Source organism: Serinus canaria, chromosome Z, assembly GCF_022539315.1.
Source record: "Serinus canaria isolate serCan28SL12 chromosome Z, serCan2020, whole genome shotgun sequence".
NCBI lineage: Eukaryota > Metazoa > Chordata > Aves > Passeriformes > Fringillidae > Serinus > Serinus canaria.
Window position 1 is genome coordinate 35,093,703 of NC_066343.1, and position 27,342 is coordinate 35,121,044.

A 27,342-nucleotide genomic window follows, 5' to 3' on the forward strand; every position below is an offset into this window, starting at 1 on the left:
TTAAGTCACAAGCATTCTTTATAGAATGAATATATTGTAACAGATTTTATACAATTTATGGTCTACAAAACTGTTTACATTTCAAAATTATTTGAAGTTCTTTATATCACTTCTATCATCACAAGGCAGCTACTTTCAAAGTATTGCACTACGAATAATCAGTATGGTGAAGTGCTTGCAGAAACACCTCAGAGATGCTGAGCAGGATATGGCATCTGTATCACCTTTCAGAAAAGCTGACACAAGTTATAGGTGCATCCCCTCTCTTACTTTCCTTAGGCTTGTCCTCAAAAAACAGTGTGCATATAGGCCATTTCCACTAAGGTGCTCCACCACTACTATAAGCACATTTTGTTTTTAAAATTTTATTTCCTCTATGATACAAACTTCATTTCTTATAAGATATAAATTTTTTCTATTTAGATACAAACTGGGATTGCTCAAAAACTCAGAGATGTACATACCAACACAACCCCAAACTGAAGGAATGAGGAGTCTCAGCAAGGAGAAAGTACAGATAAGCAGGCTACCACATTTGCTGTCCTGCAATATCCTTTAACTTCAAAGCAAGATGTATGACAAACTACTCTCAGTAGCAACAGAAACATCAAATTTATAAAAAGTCTAAACAGAGCACATTCACTAAAGGAATTTCAGACCCTTGTAGTCTGTGCTATCTCCTTCACACCTGATGTATGATCCCCAAAGAACAACACAAAAGAGCTAACTAGGAACTCTGTCATCATGGCCTTCCTTAATTAGTTTAAATCAAGCTACCTGCTTCAAATTAATTTGTTGCTGACTAGAATAAAGTGACATTGATAGCAGCCTGCCCTTCTGAGCAGGCTTATTTAGAAGAAAAACTAAGAACAAACCCACAATCAAACAACAGCTGAAGTTTTTATACAGGAGTTAAAAATTAAGGGCAACTCTCCTTCAGTCTCTTCTGGCTCAAGGAATCTCTTCCAGAAGAAAATTATTTTTCTATCAGATTCTTTTGGTATATTCTCCCCCAAGAAATCAATGCTAGTCCATAAAATCATTAAAGTATGCCAAGTCAGTTCAAGTGGTTTGGGGTTATGACAATTTGGTGTTGTCATCTGCTATAATAATCAGAGAAACATAAAAACATTAACCAGTGCCTCACATGCTCCAGTGTATATTTTGCTTAAAGAGATACAGAACAATTTGCTTAGCTAACTTCAGATATTTCTTTAGATTATGTTATTTTTGCTACCTTCTTCCTAGGGATCTAACAGAAAAAGAAAATAAAAGCTCAATAGAGCTGGATCTGGATTTACTGATGGTCTTCCAAATTCAGTATGCCCATGTCAGCAGTTGCACTCTTTTCCAATTCTAGTGCATATGGGTTATATTCTTCTTCAAGCTTTCTCTTCCAGACTTTAACTAGGGAATATTGGGGAAAAAAAAAAACAAAACAAAACAAAGAAAAAACAACAACCAACATGTTACCATATAATACTTGAGAAAAAACTTAAAATGAAAAGTCAACCCAGATTTTTTACTTTCTCTTCACATTAAATGCTGAGATCAACTGACACACACGCCAGGCATGCTGGCGTTTACCTTATGCAACATCAGATGACACACAAAAGAGTAACTTAAGAGTGATGGAGTCCACTGAGCTCCTTGTGTCCAACACTCTACTCAAGAAAGGCTAACCCTGAAGGTGGTTCCAACTTTAAAAAAACAGTAAGTTTTTAAAACTTTCTTCCTGCAATACATTGCATTGTCTGTTGACTTAAGAACAGAGCTGGAGGAAAATGTTTCTACAAACGAGTGCTTGTGGACAGGAAGATGCATTGCAAATAGGCTTCCATACAAAAGTTAGTCTACCATAGTCATAGAGTATGGACATCCACAATTAATCTTAAAAGGGTTTTTTAAACAAATAGAAATATTAATAGGAGCTCTGCTAAGCCTCCTTAAGCAAAGCAATGTGTACTGCTTGCCATTTGTGGATTTCAGGGAGGAATTTTCTTGAATACTTTGTCAGTAAAAACTAACTTCAGATTTATAAAAAACCCTAAGAATTCACCCCCACTTTCTCTCCTTACTAATGACTACAGCAGAAGTAATTTGTTTCAGTAAAAATCACAGAACTGATGAACACTATGAATGAAAATGGAACGAAATGCAAGTCACTAGATACTTACTGTAGTTTGGTACATCCTCATCTGAGTCCTTGGAAGATGTTTTACAAGTTTCTAACAAGCCATTTTTTTCAGATTCAGGAGTTAAGATGCTGGGTTGGGTTTCTCTTAGTCCTGCTTTAGCTTCTTCCTCTAAAGCCGCTATCATATCTTTGTAGGCCTTCCTAGCCTCTGTTGTCAGCTGTACCATTCTATGAAAATGGTCCTATGGCAATATAAAATACAAGAGTTTAAATAATGCAGTAAGTTTTAACATCTTGAAAATCTAATGAGTATTCCTTATTCAGAATGTGTAGGTTCATGCACAAAAGTTGAGCAGCTTAGTATGTATGAAGACATGAAAGACACAGCATTTCTCAGGATTTATAAAAACAGCAGTTCTCTTGAAAAAAATCATTAAGGAAGATAAAGAGGAAGAGGATGTCAGGAAAAGACAGCAAGAGTAATTTTTTTTAACAGTGCTGACTGCTTGTACTTCTAAAATCAGTTTTTCATAGAAGCTATGTATATGACCTGTGATGAAGAGTCTAAGTCTGCAAAAGCAAAACAAACAAAAAACCCCTTAAAAATCACAGTGTATATATTCCAAGAAAAAGTGAAGCTCTTTGAACAAACACATGAAGTGACTTATGTCAGCTTACCTGAGCCCCATCATAACTGAAAATTCCCACCACACTCACAGGCACTGCTTTGTTCACACAGCGGCCCAGGGCCTTGCGATTAAGGGCAAAAACAAACGGGATATTCTGCTCACAGGCACAGTCAATAATGTTGTGTAGGGTCTCGTCCAGCCCACCTGCAGCAGACAACACAATCAGGCTGATTGCAGCTGAAGAACCATACTGTTAACATATGGCAAAAAATATCCCAAGATTATGGGTGCATTCTGAAACTACACCTTATAGGGGAAAAACAGAGATCCCAATAGTAACACTGAATATCCATTTTTAAAGGACAACTTGACATTTTTTTTCTTAATTCTTAGTTAGGATTAATTTTAGACTGCTTCTATTCCATATTTTATATATGGAATCATATATATGCACTATATATGTAGTACAATCTAATCTAGTGTCAAAAAAGACTCAGCTGCTAAGGAATTATTTAAATGACAATAATTACAACAATTACAATAAATTAATGCCAAGAATGACAACTTTTAGGAAACTATCACTAGTGATTTATTGTCAGTCTGTGTTTTAAGAGAGATTGATAGAGTGGGACTCCTTGTGATGGCAGAGCTGGCATCAGCACCCTTTGGATTGTCTCAGCTGTGCAGTGCAATTTTTTGTGCAGCAGCACAGCAAATCAGTAACTAAAGAGACCCTAATCTCAGGTAAATTCTCCTATCCCAGATAGTCCTGACTCAGCTCACAGTTCAGCTGCACAGCAGTAAACAATCTGAGCAAGGAAGGCAACTTCATATGGCTGGCTTTCAGAGGATATTCAAATAAATAAATTCCTCCAATAATAATATTATTGCTGTCAATATACTGAGCCTTCTTTTTCTTTTACTAAACAGATTTTTTTTTTTTTTTTTTTGTTAAGGACTTACCCTTTGACTGAATCTTTTCACAGTTAGGAGAGATGATGACACACTTCAGTTTTTTCAGCTTCAGATGTTTCAGAACTTCTCTAAGACCCATAACAAGCCTGCGTTTTATCTTGGCCTTTACTGGGTCTTTCTGATACAAGCGATCTTGAAAACGAACCAGTTCTTTTAAGAGATCTGTCACACAACTGTCAACTTCTTTACTAAGTACCTGGCTGCAGTAACTAGAAAAAAGGAGCAATCAAATGCTACATTCACTAAAATTACAAATATGTAACATTTAAATATGTAAAACATTAAATATACATTTAAAATTCTATTCTATGTCTTTGTATTTTTTTCTGTTTCTACTCCAAACACACTTGTTATATACACAAAAACAAAAATTTACTTCTTTTTAGTGTCGGGAAACTTGAGAGGAAGAAGTTTTGTTCCTTGTGTTGCCTGACTTCCTAATCAAACCATATTAAAAATACATATATACATGTACAATAAACTTGTCCATCTGTATCTATATATAAATATATATTTTATTCCGAGAAATAGATATGTGCATATATTTTTCTACTGAAGCATTTTTCTGAGGGCATTTATTTTGATATTTATAAATTAAAGTACAGCAACCAAATTACAAAATTCTAACTTATTTCTGTAAGTTCAAGGCTATGTGTACCAAACACAGAAATCTGGATCACATTCCTCCTCCCTACATTCATGTCTGTTATCCTTTTTCATGTATCTGACTATGGCTTTGTGATGTTCATAAGGAAGGATACAAAACAATGTAATTCACTCTCCTAGTACACTCTGGGGAAGATCAAAGTCAAAACTTATTTCACCCCACCCCACTTTTACACAAAGAATGTTCTGGTGAAGAAGGGTATCAAAGAGAAAAACTGAAGATGTATCAACTGCATTGTCAACAGAAAGATTTGCCAGTGGCAAATTCACATATAAAGATAGAGAAGAGATCACAACACCTATCCTGATTCTTAGAGATACAATTATTTCTGAATTTTATTTAGGTTTCAAGAATTTTTACTTACTATTTCCTATTGGTTTCACTAAGTCTTGAAGACAGATCTACTGGAACACTAAAAAACGTGATCTAAAGAAAATAATCTAAGCTTTGCTGAATGCTCTACATCCTGTAAACTGAGTTGTCCTTCACATATTCAACCCAAACTGTGCTCTCAGTAAAACACTGTTACATAGACATAAATTAAGCAATTTTTGTTGCAATTAAAAGTTAAATTAAGAATTAACAGCAGGAACGTCTGTTTCACTATTTACCATTACTATAACATGAACTGCCAAAAAAAAATCAAAAAACTGTTTCAAGCTCTCATGACTGGATCTCTGACCTCTTCACACATAGTAATGACTATTTCTTTTTATAAAGAAATGTGTATACACATCATATTAAACATTTAGCTGAAACTGCACTCAATAACTCATTAATATTACCTTTATTTCTTTGCCCAGCCTCAATATAATATGTCATCTAGATTCTTTACATTTTTGCCAGTTGGTCTGACAGTAGAAAACCAAACTACAACTAAAGATCCTATGTAAGAAATTAAGTAGCACACCTTATTTGAGCTGTTACCCCATTATTTAATATAAAGTACTTCTATTTTAACAGCAGCTTCTTTTCTTTCCTTAGCCTCTAGCGAATTTGGGTTTTTTTCCTTCAAGGAATAAGCATTTTCAAGTCAGAATCACAAAACACACTAAGCTTATAATTTCTTTGTATGGCAGCTTACAGAAACACTGAAAAAAATTTAGAGCCTTTGGTCTAAACTCCAGTTAGTTTTGCAGAGAACGCAACTGGATTACCTTGTTTGAAAAATGGTGGTACTTTGCAAAATGAGCCATCAATAAATACAATCGATACTTACTCTCTAAAATTCCTGCTGTGGATTTTTGGAAGAGTGGCAATTAGCTGCTTTGTAGTCACAGAACCTTCTTTAGATTCCTTGATCCCCGTGTGCTCTGGAAACCCTTCAGCAACTTGAGCTTCCGGAACAGCTATCATGTAAATCAAGATATTTTCATTAAAAAGACAGCCCAAAAAGCCTTGTAAAGAGATTAATCTGTCAAGCATGTATGGAAGAGTCACTACTTTAGTATTATAACAGTCTGTGGTAGTAGGGAAACGGGTGTAACTTTTTTTTTAAATTTCATAGGGCTTTTTTCTCATTTCAAACCTCACCAACTGCCAGAGGTAGGTGGGAACTCTCCTTAAAAGATATCATAAAACCACCAAGCAGAGAAGTGTAGAACAGTAATCAGAATCCCTAATACTGACTTCCAGCTTTAGCCCTCTTTACAGTCAAGATAAGCCTGAGATGATCTCGAAAACTCTGAGGCTGCAACCTTAATTTGGCAGTATTTAGTACTTGTTTCCTCAAGTACTAAATGTGCTAAAATTTCCAGCTACATACTGTATTACAGGTTCCCTCAAAACATACCTGCTTGACTCTCCAGTAGAAGTGCTGCATTTTCAGTAACATTTCCTTCTGTCTGACAAATGTTATCTTCATCTTTCGGTGCTGCTTTCTGTTCTAACAGGTGCTGCTGTTTTCTTTGTTCTCTTTCTTTCAGAATAATCTAAGAATATGTATCAAAACCAAACCAATTTGATGTCATGTAGATAAAAAAGCATTACTCTTACCACATATTTACACAAAAACCATTTTTAAGAGGTTCAGCACTAGCATCTGAAATTTACAACCTTTACTTTCTATTTTCACATAAAAAGAAGGAAAGATAATTCCTGAATTGACATAGGAAAGGACTTTTACTTTGATTACCAGTATATGGGTGGAGAAAATATTTACTAGGGATAAACTACAAGGACAGAACTAAAGTTAAAAAAATCCTCTGTATAGAAGAGCTCACAGGAAGCAAAATGAATGGGCAAAGAAGGAAGATACAACAGACATGACCAGTTGGACCTAACACCTGTTGCTGCAGAATCTGCTGGAGTTCTGGCTAGGAAGAGCACAGAAACATTAAATAGGGCTTCTGTTTGATCCATTTTCCCCAGTTCTGCAAATAAGATCATCTTTACCAAACCAAGTACTGTTTCTTTCCATGTCTCCCTGTACCAATGATGTGTGGACACTTTTGCAGTGGCACTTCATCCTTGATTCAGTGGAGAAAGTGTATTTTTTGGGAATTTTTATAAGCCATTTAGCAAGACTACCCTCTTTGAAACCAAGCAAAGCTTAAACTGAATTCAGACAATTGGACACTGAGATGCAGATCTCCATATGAGCGGGCTTAACAGACTCCCAGAGTAATATACTATCCTATAGTTTACTATTTAAGGTAAAAAAAAAAAAAAAAAAAAAAAAAAAAAAAAAAAAAAAAAAGACCTTTTTAAGAGGTGTTGGTCTCTTTGCTTTAGGTACTTCTCTCTGTTTCCCTTTCTTTACCAAAGGAGCACTGGAATCCAAGGGATTATGAGGCATCTTTCCTTGGTTTAAACGGTGACTTCTTGTGGCGGTAGCAGGGTCTTTAGACAGCATTGGTACAGCACCACCAACTGAGATTTAAGAAGAAATTTGCATCAGACAACTAAAATAAATACCTGAACTAGAATCCACCTTCAAGTTTAAGACTGGTATACAATACACAATATTAAAATTGTGTTGTGTTGCTATTAAGAATATTTACATACATGATTGCAATCATGTATAACTGAACAATGTTATTTTTAAAAGATACTCCTTACAAAAGACTGCTGTGTCCCCTACTTCTATTATACCTCTGGAATCACAACCTCTGGTCAAAAGCAGAATTTGACCAAACTCTGCAGTCCAAGCTACCTTCAACACGACACCATGCTGGCCTGGTAAACCTTCAGGAATTTCTGTGTTTCATGGTGGTGGCACTTCCTCCCCCACAGATTCCATACTGGGTTAAGATAAATACTGAGTAGCAGTATTACAGATTTTAGATTTACTTGCTGTAAATACATGCAAGCATTAACACCTACCTTTTGTTACACCTTAAGGAAGCTAGATGAAAATCACTTGCAAATGGGTCATGAGTAATGCAAAGCTACAGCTAAGTCTCTTTTGCTTAACCTGCAAAGCTCGCTGAAGATGTCCACTTTACTTGCATTTTTTCAGAGGGTTTAGAGCACATAAGCTTTAAATGACTCGACAAATGACTAAACCTGGATCTTCCACACCATGACCTCACACCAAATAAATTACTCTCCTTCCTCATCAGTAGGAACTGTCCTATCCTGTAGAGTACTTGGTCAAACTTCACTTACTTGCAATATAAATCAGTTCACATTAGCAAGTCAATGAAGAGGATGACTAAGTAAGTATCAGTGGAACCAGCTTGACACTTCCCTCTGTGACTCAGGCAACCTCTCTTCTCTAAATACACAAAAATATTCTGGCAGCTTGTCTTAAGCCGTCTTAATTTACTGCTTCCACAGTATTTATATGCAGATCCTCCCACATCCCATGCAGTATTCTTACTGTAAACAGTTTACATCATAAAACTGCTACACTGATGTTTCTTTTTCGGCTCTGTGTACAAAAGGCAAACTGAGAACACTGCCAAGAATGTGCAGCATAGGCGGCTACAAAAATTGAAGCTGGATTTGCAGCAATAAATAAGCATACACCCAGTAGTTACATATTTCCTTAATGTGTACATCACCATTTCAAGTTCACAGTTTTCATGTTCCTAAACTTGATGACTTTACCAGTATTATCTACAATGTGAAGTAGTAACTGGAATAAAAACAACTGTCTGTGGTCATGCTCTTTTCCATTCTTGTTCACTGTCCTGTTCTTGGTAACAGAGGTCAGCATGATGCCACTCTGCAAAGCTGTACTTTGGTACACACCAAATCCATGGTGTGTACCGAATATTAAGACAGTATAAAGCTAAAGTAACATCTGCCTTATGCTTCCAGGATACAAACATAACACACCAACTTCTCTTTGGCAGCAGATTCAGGCACAGGAGACTTAGTATTAGAAAACAGGTATTTTGACCCATACCTTTGTGGCCCACCATCAATCCATGCACTGCATAGCATTATACAAAAAAACCTGGTTATTAGCACCCCTGCAGCATTAAGTCTGACTGACCCAAATGAAAATAAAAGGAGATCAACTGAAAAAAATACTTTAAAAAGCATCTCATAAGTTCCCTCAGCTTAGTGAAGCAAAATCTCATCGATGCTTAGTATCCTGAGCTTCATATTTAAAATCTCAGCTATTACATTAAGTATTGTGAGACAAAATCTCTTGTGATTAGATCTTTTTCTGAAATAATTAATAAAAAAAACTTTGCTGAAATAACAGAAATTTTACTGTCATTGAATGCTACCAAATATCATGGTTCCTTTTGCAAATTATACTACACCAGCATAATTAAGATTAAATTTTGACCTATAATGAGAAAGGCAATGAGCTGCTTTTTTCTGCTTCCTGGTTATACCTTCTAAAGGACTGAAAGATCCTTTCCATTTACAAAAGTATTATTTTGTTAACATCACAATTATTTCACAATTAAGAGGTATTGCAGAACTCATCCTTTGGCTTGGGCTGCCTGACTCTCATATAACCTCTGTGCTTGCAAAGGAACTTTTTCAATCAAGTCTCAGCTCCACGATTTCTAGCATGAGAGGAAATTTAAGAAAGCCTTTGTTACTGTGTAGCCCCTTCTTGCCTGTTCAGATCAGAATAACACACATGCATAAGGGAGAGCAAAAACTTCCACAAACATTGGTATTTCTGTCAAAGCAACATTTCAATCACACCTCTAACTTATACAACGCACTCTTTCACAAATCAGTGTCTTTAAGATATTTCCTTCCGTAAGTCTTCTGTCAAACAATTCAGACTGCTGTTCAAATTTCTTTTTAAAGAACCTTCATTTTCTCTCGTATCTGGTGAACTGTGCTCTTGCTTGCATAGAGATTATCACAGATCAGAAATCAGACTACTTTTAATGTCTGAATACTTAAAAATAGCTTAAGGCAAAATAAAGGAAATTTCATAGTAACCAATACCTGAAAATACCACAGGTTTAGGAGACTGTTTTGACTTCTCTGTTTGCTGCTTCTGCTCCAAGACTGCAAGCATGCCACCCAAATCCAACTGCACTGGAATTTGACTCTTCTTACCACTGCTCCTGGATGCTTCCTGAAAAGGTTCAGCACCAGTTAGTAACTTCAGACTGTAAAGACCCTCATTTTTATGGTATAATACACTCTTTTGCTATCTTTATCCACAATACTCCTGATCTTTAATGTCATTCAATGACCTTCAAATAAACATCAACTTTAACATTGAAATATATTAAAAAATCAGAAACAGTTCAGGTAACTTTTAAAAAGGCTACTGCAACAGAGCATAAAAGTATAAAGTCTTCAGTAAAGGAAGGCCTTTATGTCAGGGTCCCACTTTGGTCAGACTATCATCTATCTTTGAAAGAGATATAAGGCACATCAGAATTTAAAGTTTTCTTATAAGTATTGAAAAACTTCAATACTTATAAGTGGTTCTTCCAGAGTATGTGACTGCAACACACACAAATCATTATCTCCAATATCTCACTAAAAAGAAAGGCCATCATCTTTGCACCAGCTCCTCATAAGCACTCATCTTTCTCTCCACTCTGAAGAGATGCAAAATTCATGATCCATATTTAATACAGCAGAAAATAAAAAGAATAAAAAATGAATAGTGTGGTGAAGACTACGAACAAGCTACCACAGCAAAACATGAAAAGGAAATGACTGCCAGATTTGGAACTTTTAGAAGTCTTACTGGGGGAATCAATTCATTGTAATTTCTGTTATAACAGGGTTACAGAACATGACCTCCTCAGTCTTTAACTGGGATCTCAATCTTGCATCAGAAACTTCTTCCTGACATCACTTGTTTCTGCATATTTCTCCTCCTTGCCCCAAAATAAGGGGATCTCCTTGCCTCCCTGTTCTGTCAGAACCACTTTTAGGAGGTTTTCAGTCCCTTATGACAATCACTTTGGATTGGATTTATGCCATGATCAAGTAAAACAGGTGAAAGAAAAATTCCTGATACCTGAAACCCACAGATAATAATGAAAAGTTTGTATTTTTCCTTAAACACTGTATCAAATCCTGGAGGTTGGCAATTACTACCAGTGATTACTTCTAATTAGAGATTAGAAGAGTGACCATGTCACTTAACTCAAAGTATGAATGCAGAATCCACAGATAAGCATGGGTCATGAGTCATGAGCCTATTTAAATAGGCTCATTTCCTTTGTCTACTTGAGTTATGAACTTCTCTTCAACATGAATTCACTTACCTGAGTTTTCTTTCTTTCTACTAATACAGAAGATGAAGCTTGTTTCCCTGACAGTCCATCTACCTTGGGAGTTTCATCCAGAGAGGGAGACTGAATATCACAAGGCTCTTCAGAGAGATGGATCTTAGAATTTAAAGACAAAAGGTGACAGGGAAGAAGAAAAGATATATAAAAACAAGACGCATGGAAAAGGGTGAAGATGATATTAAATTCAAAACAAGTGCACCTTCAGCATGTCTGTGAATGACACCAAGATGAGTAGACTTTAGGGAATTCCTTCAAGGAAGGGATGCCATCCAGAATGATGGATGGCATTCTTGACAGGCTTGAGGGTGTGCCTTTGTGAAACTCATAGAGTTCAGCAAGGCCAAGTGCTGTACCTGTGTCGAGGTGACCCCCACTACCAGCACAGCTGGGGATGAACAGATGGAGAGCAGCCCTGCCCACTTGGGGGGTGTGGGTGGGTGAGAGGCTGTACATGACCCAGCCATGGGCACTCCCAGCCCAGAAAGCCAAGCATGTCCTGGGCTGTGTATAAAGAAGTGTGGCACATGAATTGAGAGGAGTAATTCTCTCCCTCTACTCTGCTCTTGTGTGCCCCTACGTGGAGTACTGTGTCCAGCTTTGGGATCCCCAGCACAAGAAAGACATGGACATGTTACATCAGGGCCAGAGGAGGGCCCCAGAAATGATCAGAGGGCTGGAACACCTCTCTAACGATAAAAGGTGTAGAGAGTTGAGGCCGTTCAGCCGGGGAAAGAGAAGGCTCTGGGAAGACCATATGTGGCCTTCTAGAAGGGTGACTATTTATTGGCTGCCATACCACTCAATCCCACTTGTGGGCCTTCTCTCTTCAGATTTGGAAGAAAAAACTAGCAAGGCAGCTTCATGTTCAAATATCTGTTACAGGCATATGAAAAGCCTAATGACCACGTCTCTAAAGTTTATGTAAGCTTTGAGGAGTTATATCCCACTTATGCCCACAAAGACAAGGAGTTGCTTTCATCTGAGCTGCATGTGCGTACAGCACCTTTTTGTGTAATAAATCTTTTTTAAGCAACTGTTGTGCCTTTTGCTACTCATTCCTCCTTGTCAAAGCTATTTACTGCCTCAATAAAGCAAACAACGGTTTTGTTTTCTTGTGTTTTGCAATTTTTCTAAGCCAGAAAAATTCACAGGGAAATAAAGTCAAGGACCAAAATTTTTAGTAGCAAAACTCATTTCAAAGCAACTGAAACCTGGAATTTTACCATTATTATTTATGCTACTTACTTTCACAGAACAACCACATTTTCAATCCTTGTCATTTATGCTTAGGATTCACCCACATACTGAATGTGGTTCCAAATAAATTCTTAAAATTTATTTCACTCATGTAAAAAAAAACTCAAAAAACCCAAACAACTTGGATTCATAATTGACATTTGATTCACATAATGTTCCAAGATTACTTACTTCAGACTGCTTTCTGACTGCAGATGTAAAGGATGATTTCTGAGGTCCTACCCTGTTTCTCCTGTCAGAAGCAGCTGCCAGATGAGGAAACTCTTCAACATCCTAAACAAATAAATAAGATTATGATTTCATAAGAACAATCAAGTCTGTATTTTCAAAACTTTTTCCTTCACTCCAACAATTTTCTCCCTGCTTATCAAACATTTATCATAATTTGTTTCACTGTACAAAAATTCAGAAGGGTAGTGCCACCAACTATGACAAGTACAACAATGGTTAAATCTTCTATGCAGCAGCTAATTCAGGGCTGAAACAGCTTGTAACAGAAACACTTCCAAAAGCAGCTTGTTATGGTTGTCAGTTGATAGGAATCATTAGAGGTAAACAGCTTCTAAAGGAGTGTTTTTCAACTCATTTAAAAGCCTTGCAAACAACTTCCCTCTTCTTCCAGTACAGTCTCCAGCTGTGCAATTCTGTCTTAAACATGCGAGTGGTGAAGAACAGAACAGGCAGTATGTACTACAGTACAGAAATAAACACAGAAATTACTCAAATGATTATGGCTTACACGCAAGAGCAAGTTTTATTAACAGAGGATCCATTCTGCAGAATCTGGGTTATCAAGTGCAGACAGGCTGAGGTTTGGCCTATACTCATCACCCTATACCCATTGCCTCCGTCACAATGATCCCAATCCATCAGCTAGGTTTCTGCTTCTCCTCCCACTTTCTGAGAGGCCTTTTTAGCTGTGATACAGTACCACCGAACACACCAAGACTTCTTCCAGCCTGAAAGGCTTTATTTAAACACCCCAAGCTAGGAAGTTTTAGCACAAGGACTGACACATTTCAATGAAATAATTTTAAAGAAGCCTGCATGTAAACCAAAAAGCAACTGCAAGGAAGTGAAAAAATATTTCACAAATACACTCTTTTCAGCTTAGAAGATTTAAATATGTCTGTCCAATTACTTCTGAAATGCAAACACATTTCTGACATTTCCAACATCCTGTAGCAAACTGAATAATTAAAATGTAGCATTCAGTGAGAGGTTACACCTCCCGCTATTTGTTCTTACCATCTGTAAGAACATCAAACACTAGGAGAAATTTCAAGTAACTTCCTTTTTATTTTCTTGCCACTGCTATATTGACATTTAGCCATCTCTTGTGCATTCTGAGAAGTCCTAATTTTGTTCAGTCTTGCCCCCCACAGAAATTGCTTCATACCTTTGATTATTTTTGGGGCTTTTTGTCTTTCTTTTTTAGTTGAAATACGTGTACTTTTTAAGGAGTGGGGGAACATCAGAAAACAAAATCCGCACTATATTTAGATCAGATGTGTTCTGAAATTCTGTATTGTCATAATCCATTTTCCTTTTTACTCTCCTAGTAATTCCCAGCACCATTTACATGTCTGACTAGTACTACTAGCACTGACCTGATTATCAATAGCAGCTCCAATATTAACTCAAGAAAGATATCGAAGTCAGGACCTACCAATGTGTATGAAATTACAGGATTGGTTTTCTCCAGATGTATCCAGTTACGCTTATTAGCAGTGTCTATAAATGACTGACCCATATAAAACTAGAGAGCAATTCAATATATGGCTGTGTTGAGCTCCTGCACATAAAAAGAACCTTCTTAAACCTCCTGGGTGCCCAGAAGCTCCATGTCTGTCATCTCCTTGTGGTTTATTTCAGGAGCATCATACAAGCATCTCACCCATTTCTCAAACTGAGGAGGACTCAAGCATTCCCAGCAAACCAGGAAGGTCAGAAAGCTTTCCCTCACTGCCACAACAGATGCTGCATCCACATCACAGATTTCAGTACAGCGTGTATGTCCTGTTCCATAATTCTATGCAATTTTTTTCAAATTTTGACTTCAACAGTCCCAGTTCCATTCTGCTATTTTCCATGACTTCTGCCATTCTCTTTCAGTTTAGAATGCCCATTCATAGCATATAGTGTTTATGGGAGCACATAGCAAAAATGGGGATATTCTCCTGAAGAACTAACAGATCTTTGGTTTTACCATAATCCTCTGACAAAGATGTCTGCTAATACTCATTTTTTGTGTCATTCCTGGACAAGGAACCACATAATGAAACCACATAGACACAGCTCTGCTTCATGTTCCACACTGAAATGTACAGAACAGGAGCCAGCCAGGAAGGCTTCTTTATGCTGTCATTTCAGAGACTGAGTATTATGCACACCAGATCAAACATGTAAATCAACACATGCACATGCTGTACAATATTAGCCCTACAATGAAGCACTGTTCAATCACGTACCAGCAACACTCTTCTAATGTGGGAGAGGCTCATGCCTTTGCAATACTGATACACAAAAGTATCAAAATACCAACATGCCTATTACAGTTACATAAATTCGGAAGGAAACTGAAATTAAAATCAGAAATGTAAACATTGTCAACTGTGTTACACAGAAATTGCTTCCAACTGTGAGACAACTAAACTAATATGTACCATAATTAACTCTGGCACACTGTAGCACCCAATATTCTATGTTCCTCAAATAACAGTTGCTACAGAATATTCCTAATTTAGGAAACTCTGCTCACCAAACACGTGGTAATTTAAAAACTGCAACAGTTTCCTACCAGTAACCTCAGACAAACAACTCAATTGAAAAAAACTGTATTAACATCCTCTACAAATAGGATTTGAACTTAAAATTGTACAAATCCGTGTTAACACTTTATCTTCTATTACACTCATAACACTTAAAAGAACAGCAGCAGAAACTTATTCAGTTTACCTCAATCTTCGGTGGTTCCTGTACTGTGTTAGATTCACTTTGAGGTCTTTCTACATCAGGGGGTGACTTTAGTTTTTTCTTCTTTTTCTTCTTTTTTTTCTTCTTTTCTGACCCTTCTTCAGGCTCAGTTTCACTTGCAATATTTTTTGTTTCTGACTGCTGCAAAAGACCACAAGGCATGACCTTTAAAACCTTTTTCAGGATCACCTACTAAAATATATGCAACGACTACCCTTACACTACTAAAGGATATCTTAATCAATTCAGGGTGGGACATTAAGTGGACAAGGAAAATTCAGTATCTCTTAGAAATTCACAGCTACAGCAAAATTCTTCAGGTGCAGCATACTGCATTGTTATCAGAATGTATTAGGACTACTGAGATTTAATTAGGAAATATTAAGCCAAATAAAGCAAGAGTTCTATGTTTCATGTCTTATTCTGAGGGTCAGGAATTTGAAAAAAAAATCCAGCCTCAAAGTTGAAAATTCTTATTCCTAGGCTAGCACAGTCTTTTTGATATCCTGTGATATCTTTTCCATGACCAGAAAAATTCTAGTAAGAACAAGCTGACTTCATATCTTCTTTTGAAAGTGGATACTGCAAAAACCCCAGGGAAAAAATGGCAATACAGAGACACAAACACATTGACAAGCATTAGTTGAAAGCAAAGAATTCTCAAGTACCTTTGGTTCACTCTCTTGCTTCCCTTTGCCTCTGGAAAGATCTTCAGATGCTGGTGATGAAACAATTTTCTTTGGGGGCTGCAAAAGTACCGAGGCCCAAGACACATGTGGCTGAGCAGAGCCATCTGCAGGTGCTTCAGGAAATTACATTGGGAAAAAGTAAAAACAAACATGTCTCAAAAATAGTCCTGAAATACTCAAAAGGATTTGTAATTAATTAGTCAAGGCCTAGGAAATAAAGCAGAGACATATTCTTTCTGAGGAAGGACTTGAATAAAACACACGTTTTATTTCTCCAGCAAACTTTCCTGTATTTTATCTACTCGATATATTGCCCAACACTATATACATAAACCAAATTAACTGGTATTTGTAAATCTGTACTGTATCTTACTAACTCCACACTCCCATGCTCATCTGCAAAATACTGAAAATTCTGCTATGGTTATATACAAAACTCCTTTAATATTCCTCCTAGCCATCATGTAGCTTTCATGCACAAGGCCACATTGGTACTTTTCACTTTCTGAAAACTTCAGTGTTACAGGCATACGAAGCAGCTGAAATACTTCCCAGTGTCCCTCAGTGTACAAGAATGTCACTCCCTACCACTAAGATGTATCAGTGTTTTGAAAGACATTTTGAAAAACATAATTAATTTTGTAAATATTCCTAACATGAAGCAAAGATAGAACACAATCTAGATTTTTCTTAAGAATGAGAAAAACTACCCTTGAACAATAAAATAGCATAATGGGTTTAGATGGCTAAATTTTGGTAGCAGGGCGAGTTTGCAGTAGCTGCTGTGAAGAGATGGACACGGCCAGCCCCAGACAGATCCAACACAGACCCATGGCCAGCCTCAGCTGGGCCTATCAGCCATGCTAATGGTGCTATGTTTAGAAAGAGTGAAAAACATGTGCAGGAGTTAGAAGGTGGAATGGTAAGAAAAAACGTGAATGCAGCAGCCCAGTGAACAGCAAGGTCAGTGCAGAAAGAGGGGCAGGAGGTGCTCAGGCACTGGAACAGAGATTCCCCTACAGCCCCTGGTGCAGACCATGGTGAGGCAGCTGTGTCCCTGCAAACCTGCAGAGAAAGCAGCGGCTGAGTGGCCTCTGTTTCTCTGTGTCACTCAGAACACAGGGAAGATACTAGGAAGAAGACAGGGTTGGAGGAAAGTGGCTTTAGTTTTGTTTTTGCTTCTCACCATCTGACCCTATTTTAATTGTCAATAAATTGTCAGTCTTTATCAAGTTGAGTCTGTTTTGTGTGGCAAGCAAGCAATCTCCCTGTCCTTATTTTGGTTCACTGTTGTATTGTGTTTTTATTTTGAAGGTTATTGTTAGATTTGTCCTTTTGGGCTTTTTCTCCCCCTGATTTTAGAGGGACATAGATCTGCCTTTGTTATTCAGTTGAGCCAGGTGTTGGTTTATCTTTTTGCTACTTAGCTACATTTCTGCCAAGTTTCAAACCCCTTACTCCCACATCCAGTTGTTAACCCCTCCTGTCCCAAGCAGTTTTCCTCCTTTGTATTCCCTGCCTTGTGTTCCACACACAGTTCTTACATTGTATCCTCCCTTGAGACTTCCCCCCTTTATAAGCTGCTGTTTGCTCCCAGTTCCTTGCCTGGGACCCCGAGAAACTCGGGGAGTGTAACACCAAATAAAGTGACCCAGTGCCACCCCAGGCCGGGATGCTGCTGTGGTCCTTTTGTTCCATGCTGTGCCTCCCCCGGTAGCTGGAATTCTGCGGAGCCCCGAAACAGGGGGACTGTCACCCCTCCCCGCTACTGTCACCATCTAGCAGGGCCTGCAAAGTTCACAAATGTTTTTATCTTATTTTCTTCTCCTGTGCTGCTGAGGAGGGAGAGCCAGAGAACAACTGTGTGGCAGTCTGACTGCCTGCCATGGTCAATCCACCCACTGCTATTTTTTTCTCAGGGATAGGAATTGACTATAGTATTTAACAAAAAACTCCCATTATCAGATGACTTTAGAAGTTCCGGAATAACTTTATCTTTAGAAGGCTCTTCAAGGCATTACAGCAGATTAATCTGTCCTCTCTGAATCATTACTGAAGTTACTGGGACGATAAGGACCAAACTGTTCAGACTGGTGCACGTCTGTGTGTGCAGAGATACAGTGAGAGGCACTCAGACAATTCAATCCTAATCTATGTGATGCCTCCAAGACAGTCCTGATGAACAGAACTCTTTTCACATGAAACTAGCCATGTGATAGCATGTAGCAATTTGAAAAAGCTTTTCATCCCCACAGCCAGACAACAGGTAAACAACAACAACAAAAAAAAGCCCAAAGCCCCTCCTCCCCTCACAAACTCCCAAACAAAAGAACAAAGATAAAAACAGGGAGGTGTTTTGGCGTAATGGTTCTCTTAATAGAAATAACACTGGACATAGAGAAATTTTACATACATACTAAACTCTGAAGTGTCAGCTATTTAAAACAAATCTGCATACAAAGCCTCATCAAATATGTCTCTCATTTATTCTTGGAAAAAATCTGCATATGACTAAACAGACTTCCAATAACCAAAACCTGGTATTTTTCTCACCCGAAACAACATGAGAGGCAACTACAGAAATATGTTCTCTTGAGCATCAATGACACAACAAAATGGGACTCAGTATTGGAGCCAGTGATCTTCACTTTCCCCTGTGCTCAGTATTGGGGTCAGTCCTGTGTAATGTATCAATGACCAGGATCAAGTCAACAAGTTCACAGATGACATCAAACTAGGCAGGAGTCTTATCCGTTAGGAAGGTAGGAAGGTTCTGCAGAGGGATCTGGACAGGCTGGATTGATGGGCAGAGGCCAACTGCATGAGGTTCAGCAAGCTGAAATGATAGGCCCTGTCCTTCAGATTGTCACAACAATCTCTGGTGCTACAGGCTTAGGGAAGAGCAGCAGGAAAGCTGCCCAGAAGAAAAGAACATGGGGATGCTAATGAACAGCAGCTGAACATGAGCCAGAGTGCACCCAGGAGCCAAGAAGGCCAATGGCATCCTGGCCTGTATCAGCAGGAGCAGGCCATTGGTACTTGGCACTGGTGAGGCCACACCTCGAAGGTGTCCAGTTCTGGGGCCCGGACATGGAGGTGCTGGAGCAAGTCCAGAGAACGGCAACAGAGCTGGGGAAGGGTCTGGAGCACAAGTCCTGTGAGGAGCAGCTGAGGGAGCTGGGGGTGTTTAGCCTGGAGAAAAAGCTCAGAGGAGACCTCCACAACCACCTGAAAGGAGCGTTCAGCCAGGTGGGGGTTGGCCTCTTCTCCCAGGTAACAAGAGACAGGACAAGGGGAAATGGCCTGATGTTGTACCAAAGTTATTTCAGATTGGACATTTGGAAAAATTTCTTTACCAAAAGTATTATCAAGCACTGGATGTACAGCCCAGTGTAGTAGTTGATTTACTATTCCTGGAGATACTTAAAACTGCGGAGACCTGGCACCTAAGGACACGGTTTAGTGGTGGACTTGGCAGCGTTGGTTATGATCTCTTCCAAACGAAATCATTCTTCAGTTCTAAAATATCAGCTGATGAAATATGAGCAAAAATGAGTGATAAGTGGTCATCTCATTTGAAAGAATGTGATAGAGTGTTATTTCTGGGTTTTCGTCTTTTGTAATGAACTTGCTTCTAAAGTTTTTTTTTTTTACTTTACACATCAACAGCTCCTTAGCACACTTTAGTTTTCCAAACTGCTGAGATACAAGCAGTCAAAAATAAAGGCAAATAATTTTTGTTTGAAGAACTTACCCCTCCCATCAAGTGCGGAGGGAATTAAATTGGCTCCGGTTTCACCTGAAGCTTTTGGTGAAGCTTTGCTTTTTGCAGAAATATCTTCCTGCAAAATAGATGGTCAGGTAACATAAAAGGATTAAAATCACTGACCTAAACACAGCTAAACACAATAAACCACCATAAACTAAAAATTCTCAACCCATCTACAGATAAGGGCATAAGGACCTTTCTGGCCTTTTTGTTGCTTGTCCTTGTGGAACCAGCATTTCAGCCCTATGGTATTACAAAATTTGAGCAGGTGTCTCTTCACAGCTGTACAAGCAAGATTATTCCTTCTTATATTTTACAAAAGCATCAAAATGATCTAACAATGAACAAGAAAGTATTTTGATATTTCATGCATGCTAAAAACAAATTCTATCATCAAACTCAAACAAATAATGAAAAATGACACTCAAGAATTAGCAGAAAGGTCTTTTTTCATTACAGACAGTTTTCTGATACTCAGAAGCATCAGAAATATTATTCTGTTTGGATCCTTCAGAATTATTAATCATTAATCACTACTGAAAACTTTGATTCAATATATATGATACACTGCTGAATACTTCAGTATTTTATTTACTAACAAACAGGGAGCCAAAGAAATAAAGAATAACATTCATATAATATTTCACATAATATTTCTTCTCCTTCTGGAATTCAGTTTGTATTTTAACCTTTAGCAGAAAGCAATTAAGTTCAACAATGCAGACTTTTTTTAAAATGAGTGGAAACTACTGGATACTACTTAGAAGCTTAGTTATTATTTGTACAGGAACATATGCAGTCCCTACAGGCAATCTCGACCACACCAGTACATATCTACATTTACTTCTGGTGGTACCTGACTTTCCTCTACCTATGGGCAGCACAGACAAGGAAAGAACAGTAAGAAAGAATAGGAGACACCAGGCACTGACACCACCACCTAGAAGAAGAGCCCTAAAACCTCTAGCTCTGAATTCCCTTGCTCACAAGGTATTTAAATAGGTGTTAAACTGCCATACTGAATGAAAAATACTTGCATTAATAACGCTTGTACTTTTGTCAAGTTTTATTTTTACAAGTTCTGCAACATGGGTTAGCATGCGCTATCCTTGGTATCCAGCAGAAGAGACAAGTGAGGTTGACTAAGGACATAGTGTTACTTTCCACCAAACTTACTGGTGTATTTTTATGGTGTACGTTCAGTATCTCACTGCTTCCCAAACTCTGCGACTTGTGGAAATCCAAAATGCTAGCTTCAAATGTGGGTACAGGATGAGACTCTGGTTTTGGAGTTTCAGTTGACTTCTTGTTTGTAGCTTTATTAAACCTGTCTAAATAAAGCATGTAAAGCCTAAGTAATTAAACTTGCCTGTGATCATTTCTAAGTATGTTTTATACACTAGTTAACATAACGACAGCAATCCTCATGAGGACTCTTGCTATGCACAGCTCATATTAAATAAAAGACCTAGCAATTATAATCAAAATGCAAACACAGCACTGACTGAACAAGCAAATACAAATTCAGATGCTCATTTTTTATACCAGTTTACATGAATTTGTTCAATCAGGAAAGGACAGGTCACCACTCCTTCTCAAGAGAGTCACACAGAAAAGGGGTATCTTTCTCCTTAACTATCCTAGATTTAGAAACATAGTCACAAACTGCAGCATATTGCATGACACCCATTCCATATCTATTCCATGTACTTGTAAACAAACAACATGTTTGTACCTGGCTTCACGGAATCTCTGCTGCATGTAGACATCTGGAATGAAGTCCTGTTCACAATTCTGACAGACGCTTCACCTCCATCATGCTTTTTCTTGTCCAGTTTTTTCTCACCTTCTTTTGATCTCCTCTGCTGCAAGTATTTGTAACATATTTAGAAAGTTTTAGTGAAACTTCATAAAGCTAGCAAGTTTGCTGTGAGTTATAGTTAACCACCTCTGCATCTGGAGTTTGACCATAAATTTAATACAAAACAAATAGTTAGTATATCATAACCACTAGTAACCAATAAAAATAGGAATAGCCATTTAGAGATATGGTGTTTAATTTCATCTACCTTGTTCCCTGTGCCGTTTTTAGCATACATTATAGCCTAAGTAAGATGGATATACACATATGCTTATAGACAACTACATTTTTGCAATCTCATAAATCAGAAAATTTCCAATAGTTTAAAATTGTTTGATATTAAATCAACCAGTCTGATTTTCTAAAACAAAGTTTCTTCTAGAACAGGGCTAAAATCTGGAAAGCATGCTATCTTTTGACTAAACTACATATCATAGGCAAACTGTTTAAGACTGGTGTCAGAACATCAAAAAAACTTGGAGTAAAGTAGTTAGAGAAGACAGAACTATGTGATCCCTGTAAAGAACACACACTCACTCATTCTACACAGTCATGAAAATCTTACAGCTCTTCCACAAAATACAGTTTGGCAGAGCTGGGCTTAGAAGTCAGCAAGCAAGGAACAAGCACCAGGTCTGCCTCTATGCAAACTATACTATACCAGCTTAGACAGATGGCTAAACTCTGATCACAGGATGCTGGACTAAATTCAGAGGACATTTGGCAGCAAAATTGTTTTCTTGGGTGGGAGGACAAGGCATTTCTTGTTTTCCAAAGGCAAATTATTAAAGCGTTAGGACACATGATCAAATTAATGCAAAGCTGCAAGTATAAATCACTTCTCTGAAGTTCACAAAAGAATATATGACATGGAAAAATTACAAAAAGACTATAATAAACAGTACAAGGTCCCTACAAAGATCACAGAACTCCTCCCAGAAGCTTAACTAAGTTTTTTCATATTATATCACTTGTGCTAATGCTGAGCTCATCCTCTCCCCAGACAGTTTCAGCACATAATCCTCCTCTCAGCAAGAAAATGAATTTTAGGTGTCTAGACTTTGTACCTTATGCCTAATAAAGCATGCTTAGGACCTAGTCCTTACAACTCCTCTACACAGGATTGATCACAGTGAAGTTACTTAGGTGTACACCTAGGGAGTAAGGTGCAGCAAAAGGATGTGACTGCAGAACAGATCAGATGAAACTACTGGAAACAAAAGCAGTTGTACAAATCTAAGAAACACAATGTCTAATCCCCAAGAGAAATGAGATTATAATACACTTAGGTTTTTTCCCTTTTATATTTTGAGAGGTTTGTCTATTTTTTGTTTGAAAATGCTTTGCAAGTTTCAGGAAATTTATCCCCAAACAGACAGAGACAAAAATGACTAAGATGTTTACAGAACATCAGTATATTTTTGACTGAAAAATACTACATTTCTAACATGATCCTTTCTTCCCTCTCCCCAGCAGCACAACTTCCTCCTTTCCTGTGGATTGTCTTCAACCTGCAGCAAGTCTTGGAAATCCTTCAACAACAGGTGTGGTCTTTGACTTATGAGTCAAACAGATGATTACAGACACCAGGTCTGTCTTAAGTCAGGTTAATGGAAGCTGCCACAGGGCTTAAAAAAATGAGCCGTTCTCCCCTCCCCCCAAGTCCAAAGAGTGAAAAAAGAAAGCACAGCTCACAAATGAATGGCATCCCCCACCTCCTCTCCCCCAACTCTGGATCATGCTTTCTGAGAGAAAAAAAAAATTTCCCCTCATGTTCCAAAAATACTGCTTGAAAAATTGTATTAATCTGAAGTGTACAATTCCACAAACTTTTTGGTATTTTGAAGCTGGGGACACTATACTACTATCCTCTTCAAAGGTCATTGATGATCACTACAAGAAAGAGTGATGATTCACTTTAAAATTATGAACCAAACATTTATAAAGATTGATTTAAAGTGAGAATTTAATATTAATTTTTAAGAAAACACAGATTTGCTCACCTTTGAAAGACTCTTACTTTCTTGTCTGACTGGATATGTTTGCTCAGCAGATTCACTGACTATTCCTGAACCATTATAGTGTGTTGAGTTGTTAGACTGATACTGTGAGCCAGCTACTGGATACACATTTGCAACAACATCAGGTGAGAAAGAGCAGCTGGAGTATTCACGGAAGGCAGGATCTCCCAGAACACTATGTGATGGATATTGAAAAAGAAATGAAAGTCATCCTAGGGCAAGTCTTCAGCACCTACTTGTTGCCTAGACAAACATATACCTTGTCTAAAGAATTTGTTTAACAAGAAAGCTCCATTTCAAGAGAAAACTATTCCATGTTATTTCAATTAAATATTTACTTACTGCTACAGACTTCTTTAAAAGCAATTAATTTTGTTTTGGGAAAACACGTAGTCAAGCAGGTATCTTAAAACACACATATTATCAATTTCCAAGTTTCAAAGCTAGTCTGCTTTGCAGTTGTAGTTCTCATGCCCGTTTAAGGTTACTGAGATTCTTTGTGCTTATTTTCAGTAAGCTTTTTCTTGTGAAACAAACCAAAAACACAGTGTAAGGACATGACATGCATCACATACTAGACTGCAAAAAAACAAACATTAAAACCTGTCTTAAAACGACAATAACAAAGTGAAAGTATAACATTTATGGAGCATAAAACTTATATGAAATACAATGTAGAATTATAAAACAATGATTAACTGACCTGCATGTAACTATCACAATTTATGAAAACACAACATGTCTGGGGCATGTCTCTTTCCTTCAAATGTATGCTCAAAAATTCCCTTTTAATTTCCTTCTATATTTTGTCCAGAAAATACCCAAGAGTCCAGATTTGATTAGGGAGAATAGAAATTTCTCTGTTTCAGAAAGTTGCACTCAGTTTTTAAAGCAGCCCTCCATGATGCTGCCAGCCTCAGAATTTTGTGTAGATAATGACAGAGAAACCTTCCCATCGGTAGAAGACTTCAGATAACACATTTCATACTACCTGTTGCAATTCTGACAGAATGCAGTCAAAACAGTGCTTACAATCAGTTAACAGACAAAGAAGAAATATAACAAATGAGACTCAAATACAACTATGTCTCAGTCCCAACAAGGCAGAACACTCATTAGAAGATTACTGTTGTCTGGGTTTTTATTAAGTAATTGAGTAATTGAGTAATTAAGTAACTGACTTAATGCTAATGCTGCGGGCTTTCTCTAATGCACAGAACAGGCCGTACTCACCTCAATGTTAAATTTCTAGTACAAATGAAAATAGGTTGAGAATACTAAGATTTTCTATAGGATAAAACAATGGCCTATGGTAACTGTGTTCACTAATGAATTTTTAAAGAAACACCATTAACTTTGCGGTAATTGAATGATCAATCCAATGATTAGGGGCCTAAGAAGGAATGAGAGAACTATGTAACATCATCAGATTCTTACAAGACTCAATTATTTCCTATTCTGCTATGTAGGCTTTTTTTCTAATTTGCTCCTTTTGAAAAACTTTTGTAAGTCTACCACAAATACCATTCCTGGGCTCTAATAGAAAAATCCCAAAACTTTCAGAAACCAGTAGCATTTTTAGTAAAACTGCCTTTCTGGAGATGCACAGGTTGTGGAGGGGAGATCTAGTAGAGACCCCATATACTAAATATTTTACAGGATGAAAAACCTTCTTGAAGAATCATTTTCCTTGCGCACAACTATATCTACCTCAGCCTGGTTGCAACACAACCATTCTTTCATCCAAGGACTGGATCCAGCTCCTTCCAAAACACACAAAAACCAGACCAATCTTTATAGAACACCAAATTCTTCTTAACACTCTGTAACAATACAGGCCCTTGTGAACAAAAGACCAGGTACATGGTATACACCCAGAGAATATAAATGTAAAAAACTAAATCATGAATATAATGGAGAAGCATTTCTACAGTTGGACTAACAATATATTGGAATCTTGACTTTTTACGAGTACTCAACATCCAAATCCAGAAGGTTAAAATCCCCCAAGAAATAAGATTCAGAAAATATACATACTTATCCAAAGATGGTTCCTGAACAAATGGGTAGCATGTAGTTAAGTACCTAGGAAAGACACATGCTTCTGAGGGTTCTGACCATGCCACAGTTACCGCCGCATGCTTTGGAACAAATGGTTTGACCTCTGCTGACAACTTGATGCCCTGAGAAACAAAATGTTTTTTGGCTACATGCATTTGGAGATTAATGTTATTAAGTGAAAAACACTCAGTCTCATGAGCTTAACTCTCATTGGAAAGTGTTAGTTTGCTCTTTTCTACAAAACATGCAAAACAATAAAGCTCGCCAAAAGGAAATTGAGAAATAAAGTGAAAATAAAACTAAGGAATTTAAAGAAACATCTGACTGCTCTGTAAAGTCACTTAATACCCTCATTCATCATGAAACACTCACAAAGGTCAGTTATGAAAAGGACAGAAGCCTGCTTAAAACAAAATGCAGTAAATGCAAATATATGAATTTTCACTTCATATTTGAGCAGTATAAACTAAAATTCATAAATATACTAACACTACCGTTAATCAAATTCTGTAACATGTACATTTGTAACAAAAATGACTTTGTGCACATCTGTATTTTAAAGCTGAAATGATCATTTCATATCATAGCCTTCTTGTTTCTAGCACAACACAAATTTATTAAGACAAGCGTTCCATTTGTTCTGAATTACCATCTACTTAAACTGGGTATGTATATATGGAAGGACAATGAAATGAAACTCAAAGTATTTACTGCCATCAAAACACGAAGGAGGCAAGGGCGACTGTAGCCTCATCACTAACGGAACCTGACCAGGTCATAGGTCCATGTGCACAACGCTCCCACTACTGGTTAGAATCTGGTCACCCAGCCTTACAGTGTTTGGGATGTACACCTGTCCTTGCAGAGGACCCTCCACTCTGAATAAGAAAAGGTTTTCACGCTTGAGCTCACTGGAAGTTAATGTCTGGAGTTGCCCATCGCTGGGCTTCAAACTGAGCGAACCCTGTCCCACGGTTTTGACCTTCTAGAAGGACCCCTCCCCCAGTCCTGGACCAAAGGCTGATCCAAGGAGCGGTGGGAGTCACCCTGCCAGGGGAACCGTACGGGCAACCGGAGCGCTCGGCCCAGGCTGGTGAAGGGCCCTCGGGGCGGGGAGCGGCCCGAGGCGATCCGCCGCTAGGCGGCTCCTGGAGAGCCGGGAAGAACCGGGGAGGGGGCAGGGGACTGCAGGTGCTGCCGCTGCCCTTACCTCGCCGCCGCGGCCCGAGCGCGTCCGCCTCTCGGCCGACATGGCGCGGGGGGCGCGGCCCCGCTCCCGCCGCCCGGCCCGGCGCAGGGCGCGCCGCGATGACGCCACGGCCCCGCCCCGCCCGCGCTGCCGGGGCGGTGTGCGCGCGGCCGCTCCCGGCGCGGCCCGACAGGCCCCGTACGGGCGGAGAGGCATCGGCAGCGTCAGGGGCTCTGCCAAGCCGCCCTGCCGATCCTGTCACATAGGAGAAAGGACGGCACGGAATTAAGGCAGGCACGCACCGGTGACAGCCACCCAGGACTGGGGTGGTGACGTTCTGGGGAAAAGCATGACTGAAGCAGAGCTCGCCAAGATTATAAGTGAAGGTGCTGGGTTCAGACTTGGACAATCCTGCTATAGCCAGCCTG

General features: G+C 38.4%; 1 protein-coding gene across 6 annotated transcripts; it reads right to left on the reverse strand.

Moving 5' to 3' along the window:
- Positions 1-27,040, reverse strand: SECISBP2 (SECIS binding protein 2). Of its 6 annotated transcripts, none has more exons than XM_050987318.1 (18): positions 26,936-27,040; positions 25,702-25,847; positions 23,647-23,839; positions 21,518-21,644; positions 20,959-21,113; positions 19,768-19,855; positions 15,993-16,126; positions 15,307-15,465; positions 12,520-12,621; positions 11,065-11,187; positions 9,779-9,911; positions 7,110-7,279; positions 6,201-6,339; positions 5,628-5,757; positions 3,730-3,950; positions 2,816-2,970; positions 2,178-2,379; positions 1-1,407 (listed from the first exon to the last, which is right to left on the reverse strand). In XM_050987318.1, exons 1-18 carry the CDS (start codon positions 26,975-26,977, stop codon positions 1,298-1,300), a joined length of 2,529 nt encoding a protein of 842 aa, XP_050843275.1. In that variant the 5' UTR covers positions 26,978-27,040; the 3' UTR covers positions 1-1,297. The 6 variants fall into 6 exon arrangements, with proteins under 6 accessions (XP_050843275.1, XP_050843274.1, XP_050843276.1 ...); XM_050987317.1 differs by having other exon boundaries at positions 21,518-21,647; XM_050987319.1 differs by lacking the exons at positions 19,768-19,855; positions 20,959-21,113 and having other exon boundaries at positions 21,518-21,647.
- Between the last annotated feature and the right edge of the window lie 302 nt (positions 27,041-27,342).